This window comes from Tauraco erythrolophus, chromosome 5 (genome assembly GCF_009769465.1).
Source record: "Tauraco erythrolophus isolate bTauEry1 chromosome 5, bTauEry1.pri, whole genome shotgun sequence".
Classification (NCBI taxonomy): Eukaryota; Metazoa; Chordata; class Aves; order Musophagiformes; family Musophagidae; genus Tauraco; species Tauraco erythrolophus.
In genome coordinates, this window is record NC_141469.1 from 41,638,258 (window position 1) to 41,647,988 (window position 9,731).

At 36.2% G+C, this 9,731-nt stretch overlaps 1 protein-coding gene across 4 annotated transcripts in view; it reads left to right on the forward strand.

Annotated features, from left to right (window-relative positions):
* Window positions 1–4,626, forward strand: part of RBPJ (recombination signal binding protein for immunoglobulin kappa J region) — a 65,368-nt gene extending 60,742 nt beyond the window's left edge. For 3 of the 4 annotated variants that reach the window (XM_086611386.1, XM_086611387.1, XM_086611385.1), the window contains one exon: window positions 338–4,626. In XM_086611386.1, coding sequence (XP_086467512.1) covers window positions 338–653 — 316 coding nt within the window. In that variant the 3' untranslated portion in view covers window positions 654–4,626. The remainder of the gene's footprint in view (window positions 1–337) is intronic. The other variant, XR_015222144.1, reaches the window with a different exon arrangement.
* Window positions 4,627–9,731: the final 5,105 nt, after the last annotated feature.

Consider the following 9,731-nt stretch of genomic DNA (forward strand, 5'->3'; position numbering starts at 1 on the left):
AAGGAGGTGCTGAGCTCTTCTCCCTGGTATCTAGGGACAGGACACATGAGAATGGTTCAAAGCTGAGTCAGGGAAGGTTCAGACTGGACATTAGGAGACATTTCTTATTGGTAGTCAAACACTGGAACAAGCTTCCTAGAGAGGCGGTTGATGCCCAGTTCCTGTCAGTGTTTAAAAGGCATTTGGACAATGCCCTTAACAACATGCTTTAACTTTGGGTCAGCCCTGAAGTTGTAAGGCAGTGGACTAGATGATTGCTGTAGGCCCCTTCCAACTGTTCTGTTCTATACTTTAAGCTTAAGTTTTATTATACTCAGTTGACTTTCCTGTTTTTCAGATGTGCAGAGAGCATGCTATGTGTTGTTCCAGACATTTCTGCGTTTCGAGAGGGTTGGAGGTGGGTCCGTCAGCCAGTCCAGGTTCCAGTAACTTTGGTCCGTAACGATGGCATAATTTACTCCACCAGCCTTACCTTTACATACACACCGGAACCAGGGCCACGACCACACTGCAGTGCTGCTGGAGCAATCCTCAGAGCCAACTCAAGCCTCATGGCTTCCAGTGAAACAAATACAAACAGCGAGGGAAGTTACACAAACGTCAGCACAAATCCAACCAACGTCACATCATCTACAGCAACTGTAGTTTCCTAACTACCGTTGTTTGTCTGGACTTTAACTGACTTTTAAGTGCTACATTCAAGAGAACTGAACGATTTTTGTGGTTTCATGGGAAAACACCTTTCCATATTAGGTGATATTATTTGAACCTTGTTACCTGCAAGTGCTGATCTTAAACATAGAAGCCACAATAAAAAAAAAAAAACACAAAACATCCAAAACATAAGAACTTTATTGAAAATCTATTTTTCAGCTGTTTTTTTTTAATGGGCAAGAAACAAAAAATGTGGCTGGGATACATGTTGAGCAAACTAGAAAACATGAACACAACATAGTTTTTATGGACCAAGGACCTTGTATAAGCTTTAGTATAAAAGGTACATTTTCACCATACCTTTTTTGTATCACAACATATAGTACACTTTTGTTACCAAATAGTTTATATTTTTTTTTTTCCTCTGAGCTTTTGCTCTGAAGTATATTCAGGTTCCAAGCCTGACCATGCTTGTATAATCTAATTACCATACTCTTCCAGTTTTAAAAAAATATATATATTTTTGGTCTGTGGCTGGAACTGTTCCTTTTTTTAAACTGAAGTCTTGTGACTTTTTATGAACTGAAATTGTTTTTATTTCAGCAAGTAGAACCTTGTAAAGGCCAGCATATTTTTTTTAAGATTATATGAAGTCTGTGCAAAAGCTTTAAAAAAATGCCTCTGCCTTGCCTGCAATACATGCAATGTATGTTAACTTTAGTGCTCTGTTTTCAGTCATTGTTAATAGTTATTTCTGTTTTCCTTTTTTAAATATGTATTTATAGTGATAATTCATGAGGTTCTAACATTACATGAGTTTTTTTTTAAAGTGGCATCTCAAGCAATCATGTTAATGATTGTTCATGTCACAGGCCTACGTTGGTGTTTTTGAAGGGTTGTTACTGGGTTACTCCCCCTCCTCCTTGCTCAGTCATATTGCATCTGAAAATGTTTCAGGATCTGTTCAGGTTTTTCTAATCTTGTACATAATTTGTATTAAGTGTAAGTTAAATGTTTTATTTCAAAAGTGGAATGTTCCCAATAACTTCATTTGGCAGCATGTCTTCTGTCTTGTTGGCATGTAACTAAGATACCATGAGAAGTATGTGCTACAAATGGGATTGGTAGGTAATGCCCTTCATCACTGAGAGTCACAACAAGCATGTTTTTCTTTATACTGTTCAGTGAATTAGGCCAGACTTTGGTGTAACACTTGTATTGAGAACGTGCTTTCATTGTGAAGTGACCATACCATAAAAACTAGAAGTAAATTTTAATACTTAGAAATGGGCAAATAGAAAATCGTAAAAGCACTATGAAGATGTCAGCTCCTCCCATCCTTATTTCCTGTGGGTTTCTCTTTCCCTGCCAACAGCTTGTGCAACATTCAAGTCTTCTCTCCATCATAAATTCAAGGCTCATTTGCACTTTGACTTTGTTGGTTGTTGCATTTGTTTTTCATTTTGACTTTGCCATGTTTTGTCCCTCCTTGTAGACCTGCCTGCTTCATTTGTATTTGAAAGTATACCCTGGTAGTTCATTTGTAGTCACAGCACTAGGCATAGACTCATAGGACAAGTTCTGGTAGCGTGATCTTCCTCTTTAAAAGCCAAAATACAAATTTTATGGTGTGTTCAGCCTTTTCTATACCCTGAAGCAAGAGCCACAACTGCTGTGTAAATGTGAACCTGTGGCATCCTACAGTGCATTGCTTACAAGCTTATCTTTTGACCCTTTTCGTGGGGTTTTTACTTCTGACCACTTATTCCAGTTTCATCATCCACCACCACCATTTTAAACGTTGTCTCTGCACCATATTTGTGTACTCCGACGCTCCATTCTACTTGTTTGCTTTAGTGCTCCGTTGTACGTGTGAAAACAACGTGGTTAAAGGAAGAAATTGGTTACGAAGCATGTTTAGCTGATAGTTTAAATGAGTGCCACTGTCCTAAAACGTGCTTGTATTGTACCACAGGCCTTCATGTTTGCTGTTCTGTATTACGAAGCTTATTCCCGTGACATAGTCGCAGTGCTGGTTCGTAGCACGAGTGAATACTGCCTCACCTCATCTCCGTTTCAGTGACCAAGGGCAGAATTCATTGTGGCCTTATCTCTATTTTAAACTGTTTACTGGCATTTACTTGCAAATCTGTTTACCTTTGTATGTGCTATAAAATTTTGTTTTAATTGTGTTGTGGCAGGAATCATTTCACGGTGTTTTTGTTAGAAGCGCGTACGTATCTTACAGTATGGCTGAATTCAGAGCCACAGATTTTCATCACTAATTAGAATCATAGAATGGTTCTATGGTAATTAGACCGAGAATTAAAATAAGCAAGATATATATCAGCTTTAGAAGGGTGTTCAAGAACAAACTGTGATATACACACAGTCAGCAAACCGTAACAAGCCTTTTAACCTTCAAAGACTACTTTACATAGCTTTTCAGAACTTGACACCTGCTTTTATACTCATTATTTTAAAATAATTTTTACATATAAATGCAATACTTTTTATATTCAGTTTCTTTACTTGCAATAATTTTGCCCAATAGATGGAATATTCCTTGACTTGTAAAGAGCCTAATGACAGCTTAATTTCTGCTGTTCTACACACTACAGCCAAGTGAGTGAAAAGAGACTATTAAGTTCTGCTTACAAGACCATTTTAAACCCCATTTTTCCCTTCGGCTCATGGTGCCATTGTTGCCAATAGTTATTATGTAGTACAGAAATGGTCTTCCAGGTCCTTACTGTTGTTAAGATGTCCAGTTGTTCAGATATATTCCTGAACTTTTTTTCTGTGGGGTGATATTGTTACATTTATTGGCCTTGTGAGCTTTTAATCAATTTTCATGGTATTAACAATATCTCAAGACTTTCATGAAACTACTTTTAGAATGTTTCAGTATGAAACTATTACAACGGTTCAAGTCTCACTGTTAAGTCTGCTGTTAATTCTGTATACGTAGAAATTGAGTCTGTGTTCAGAATGTTGTTATAGTTCCAACTATAGGAAGAAGAAGCAAATTAATGCTCAAATTTAGCTATGCCTTTTCTTGTTTTATTTTGTTTGGAACTGCATTTCAGAATTCAACACTAGTGTAGTCTTTAATCTGCTGCTGATGTTTTTCCTAATTATTTGCCCTGAGGGCATCCCACAACTGTGTTAATAATGGTCTTGTGTACTTCTTTTCATTGCACAGACTTACAAAATCGGAATTGTTACCTGAAAAGACATGAGCTCCACACATAAATCAGTGAATTCCCCATATACAAAATATTAATGCCAAGTGAAACAAATTATCTATTGGAAGTAAGCTACCCACTTGTAGGTTAAATGACTCCATAGAGGTGTCCATCTTGAAACTAAGACGCTCTTCAATTATTAACTATATTATTTACTTTCTTTCAAAAGCAGCTGTGTTTATGAGTACTGAACAAATGTGTATACTTTCCTGTGCCAGACTTTTGACTTTGTTTTCAAGCACTGTACTGTGGGATTGAGTGGCAGCTTTGTTAGAAAAAGAAGTATATTAGGGTTTCTACTTAACCCTTTTAGGACTGAACAATTTCTTCCCTTTAGAAGCTGTAAAATAAATGAGCAGTTCTAACTTTGTAAACATTCTGTGTTCAGCACTGCATTTACCCCATCTGGAGGTGCTATGCTAGTGTCCTTTTTTTAAAAATCCTGTAGCATGTGTATGCATTCAGTCTTAAAAGGGTTATTTTTACAAACTGTGCACCTGTAAAGTTTCTTAGCAATAAGGTAGAAAAATGAGCAAGTTTTTACCATAATTTTGTAGAATTAATTGCTCAGTTCCATATTTCATCAAGAAAAACCCTGCAATATGGGCAGTTTTGAGGATTAAATAAAAGTGAAATGTAAACCACATAAAAGCGTTTTTGTCAAGTGTACTCTGTGTGTACTTACATATAATATCGGGTTTCTTTTTTTTTCTACAAGGCTAAAGATAAAATGTCATGTTACTGTTGATGTGACAAACATAATTGAACACCTGTATGATGATATCATAAAAGTAGTTACGCTTTGATGAGGTGTTGAAACTTACCACGGTTTTGTGGTTTTTTTCCAATGTTAACCAAGGAATATGTTTTGGTTTTTTTTTTTTTTTTTTTGCAAATGAACAGTGAGGCCATCTGTGGAACCAGAGAAGAAGACCAACCTCAGGAGTGGAAAAGTCATCAGTAGTTGTGAGGCTGTGCACACTGGACTACACTTAAACGGGATATGGAATGTCCACCCAAAAATCTAAATCGGTTTCATTATTGCTTGTATTATTGCTGGAGTTAGATAAGAAACACTTTTTTCCAATAATGTAAAAAACAAACCAAACAACCAAAAAAACCACGGGTTCACTTTTTTATATTATTTATTAAATAAGAAAAAATGAACTGTGTTTAATTGTTTAACTTTAGCAACTTTATTATTGCAACTAGTATACCTGACTTGCATTCATCCATTTCTTAGTTGCAGACTGTCTGATGTTTCTTTCAGTTGGTTAATTATTAGAACTAGAAATTTAGCAAGATAACTTATTTCTTGCTTTGACAGAATACTCTTATTGTTTCTTATGGCCCTACTAGAAATTATTCACTTAGTTTGCAAGCACAAGTGACTCAGTCATTCGAAAAGAGTTTCTGAGACAGGAGATGGACGCAACAGAGAGAATTTGGAATGGCAGAAGCCTGCCGGTACTACTTTTGTGTTAAACTAGTATTAGTTTATCCATAAGACTGCAAAGGGGCCAGAAGTGGTTTTTAAGAAGGTGTGGTTAGAGCAAGAGAGATTGGTTAGACTGGAAAAGATAGGTCATTTGACTACATAGAAACCATTACAGGTTTTTATTGAAACATCTGAAAAGTGAACGCTGTTGTTATTGATACATAAAATAGCCAGAAATTCAATGCTGGTAGAGCTTCTGCTGAAACGGACAGTATCAGTAGATGACATTTCAAAATTATTTTAAAGAGATTTGCAGTCTGTTTCTGGAATGATTATCAATTATTTTTTTTGAAAATAATAGAAATTAGATTTCTTCTGAGGTTTTGGCAAAGAGGACAGTCACTTGCTAAACTTTAGTGTTGGTATAGTTGGAAGAAACCGTGTGGGATGGTGCTGGTCTTAATGAAGAGCTATAGATATAAAAAAATCTCATATTCTAAACTTGGCAATTATCTACATAGATAGTAATAAATCCTGTTAAAATCCAGAGTGGAGGATTAAAGGAGCATGGTGTGAAATTATTGACTAGAAAAAAGTATTCACTTGGAGGATTACATGCAGTGTATGCCATCTCAGAACGTTTGGAATTCGAGAGCTGGGACACAAGTTGTGTGCTTCTGAGAAGGGTAGAAAAAACCTGTATGTACTCTAGTGTATCCATAAATGATACTGATTTCTGATACCCAGTAGCACATGCTTAGTGTGAGGCCAAAAGCATGTGGAGTTACAGCCCATATTACTTATTTAAAAATACTTTTGTATTGAATGTCAACTTTTATTAGGTATGCCAAAGAGAAATAAGTTGAAGAAGTCTTGGTTCTCTGTAGAAGCAAACTTGCAAGCTAACTGCTGTCTGAAAAAGATCTGATAAAGCCTTCTGAATTTGACATATTTCAGGTTCTGCATCTCCTTCAAGAATGGAAACAGGTGGTTACAAATTTGCTGTCTTTTCCATCCACTATTGCCTTTGTATTCTAGTCGCATTTCCCTTACTTCTCATGTGTACTTTTCCAGATCCTTAATTAGTTTGCAGTTGTTCTCAGAACGTGTGATTTTTGCTGCATAATTTAGGAGAGAAGAGTCAGTGTCAGTAAGGCGAACTGCAACTTTTGAGACTGCATGCTGTCATCTCTTTCTGCTGTTTCTACTGTTGTGCAGTGGGGTTGGGGAGAAAAGAGTATTGGTTGGTTGTTTTTCAAGCTGCTTAGAGGTACACTGGAAGTTTCTACTATACCTGGTCTTAATGATCTGCAGGTCTGTTTCTGAAGATGGCACACTTAATTTGGAAACATATAAAGGTGCCTGTGAATCTTTTTCTGAATTTAGAAATTCTTTGCTTATTATCCGTCTTACATTGTATTTGCTGGCATGTTGTCTCCTCATCTGTGTTCATTAAAACCTTACATCATCTCTGCTTTTAACTAAAATACTTTTGTTCCATTTGCTGATTTCTCCACTGGGAAATTCGTCCACTTCCATCCCTACAAACCGCCACAGATGCATTTCACTGGCACGATGTGACCTTGTGCCATTCAATCCACTTCCGCACCCTGCCTCCCTTATTTTCTGCTACAGCTTCTCATGAGTGACTTGACTTTCAGGCCTTTGACACACAAATAAATAGTAGCACCTGAATTCCTTTGTTCATTGCTTTATCAATACTCTAAGACATTTATAATAAATTGCTATCCATTGGCCATCCAAGAAGGAAGGAAGGAAGCATTTTGTTAGAGAAAACGCAGCCTTACAGACCATATGATCTGAATCTTTTTAAGAAATTCATATTTCTACTTAAAGAGTGACTTCAACAATTGTATAAAAGATAAAAGCACAGATCTATACATGGTGTGTTTTCTGGCTTGAAATTGTCTGTTTTAATAGCCAGCTGGCCACAAACATATAACTATTTCTTAAAATCTCCGAGTGAGTTTAATTCTGGTTTGAGCCCAGTGAATTTTTTTTTTTTTTGCGTGAGCCAGTTTTTTCCAGTGTTTCCTCCTGGTTTTGATAATTCTGGTAGAGTTGTACATAATCTGTTTAGAGCTACTGCAGCCAAGATATCTGTGCTGTGAAATGAGATGAGATCACGAGATCCACATTGGTGCATTCATTACACATGGCAAATGTGACAGCAGGGACTTCAAACTTGTTTTTTCGGTCTCTACGCAAGACAGCTTTGCATGATGCTTCTGTATGTGCACATAGTTGCTGAGTTTAGTTCAGTGTGAGCTCTAAATATTTCTTTACCTGCATAAACATGTCTTGTGCTGCACCAGAGATACACACACAAAAAAAATCCCAAACCCACAAATTATTGGTTTGTATCTTGTTATCTTCCATTGTTCCCTTTCATCTCCAGTAATCTATAATGTCTTAATTTAAGTCTTTTTCCTCTCCTTGTACTTTTTTCTGTTTGTTTTCAGTAAGATGTGCTTCAAATTCCATTTCAGTTCTCTTACTGCCAGCAATTTTACTTTGTGGAAATTGGGAAAGGACAGATAGAGGATTCATGGTGATTGAATTTACTGCCTTAAAAAAACCCCTGGGAATTCCCAAAAAATGTGAGAGGCAACATTATTGGATTTAAACATGAAAGAAGTCATTAGGATAGTAAATGGTATGTCTGATTTTTTTTTTTTAATGTACTCATTTTGGTCTTAATGAAAGGTGGTTTTGTGCTTTGCCTTTGAAAGCAAGAATTTTAAATTTATTGCACTTTAACATAATTCTGTGGAATTCTTTGTTTGCAAGATGGAGGAAACGAACACCTCAACATACAGACAAGGAAACTGCAGATTTGCCTCTTGATGTCAGTGCAGTTTCTAATACTTTTTCTTTTGAGCGTCTACTTTTTCTTTTGAGGGAAGAAAGTGAGCGGTCCCATTGTTTATAGGTGTCGCAGCCTGATCTTAACAGTCATTTCAAGCATTGTGATTAAGTATAGTTGCTAAGGTGGCAGTCTGGCAATATGCAGTAATACAAAGCAGAATGCCCTATAAGACCACTTAAAAAAAAAAAAAAGTTAAAATCTTGCATTGACAAAGTAGGCAAAGAACAAAATTCTTGGTGAAGGAGGAGTTTGATTTCTGTCTTTTCAAATGAAAATGTTTAGTGGCAGTGCTGTGCAGATTACTGATTAGTTATTACAAATTTCAGAATAGAATTCCAAGCAAATTAAATTATTTCCGCAGGGCCTGACGTGGATTGACCTTTGTGTGGGCATGTGTATCTGTTTTGACTGTCCTTTTGCCGTTCCGTACTGCTTTTTACAGCGTGATGCCTAGGTTTAAGGACTCATCTGGGTTTTGGGCTCTACTTGACATGATGACCTCAGTTGAGACTGATGCTTACGTAATCTTCCCAGTTTCACACGTTCAGAAAGCTTTGGACTTCTAAATCAATTTTTGGTAAACGGTTTTGCCTTGGAGATTTAATAGACATACAAATCAAACAGTGAACTGAAAAAAATGTTTATTCTCTATTTAATTTACAAGTAATGTTGATAAGGAAAGTTCTTTTCCTTATTTTGAGAGTATAAATGCAATCAGTGAGTGTTTAAGCGTTCAAATACATTTGTACTTTCTACCAAGTGTTTGCTTTTCAAGTTAATAATAAGTTTATGCGATTCATTCCAAGAACAAATGTGAGGTGATTTTTATTGTTGTGTATTTCTACCTTCAGATAGCTTGTTCTTTATCTAAGCTGTCATGAGCCAAGTGTGTTTCATCCTAAAGCTTAACAAACTGGATGTCTTGATATCCTGGATTTCCTTGAAATTCAGAGCTTGCAATGATAAATTTTGATAAAATTCTACTTTTACACAACTTTTACACTTTTTACTGTCAGCTTACAAGTAAACTTATAGAAAACAGTTATCAGCTACCAATACAAATGTAATAAATTAGAAAACAAAAAAATCCAGCTCCTCTCGCTGGACATTAGGATAGCAACACAATAAACTAGGCTTACTACCTGCATGGGATTATCTTCACAGAAAGGAGTTTAAATATGTCATGCTGTCACAGCTTTTGAAAATTTTATGTGAATCTCTGCAGCTTGTTTCTCCAGCTACCTTGAGGAATACGGTTATGAAATATGGGTAGAATTTTACCGTTTGTCTGCTGGCATCTGAGAAAAGTTTATTAACCAGTTTTGTGTTATATTACAGTCTAACTTCTCTTTCTCTCACCTGTACTTTCATCCTGTTTTAACACGTAAATGCTTTGCAGCTGGTCATATTAGAGTGAACACCGTGAACACCAACAATATTGATGTTTGTCTTGTTTTTCATTACTTCAGTATTTAAGTGCTTGTGAAGATGTTCCTTTCTT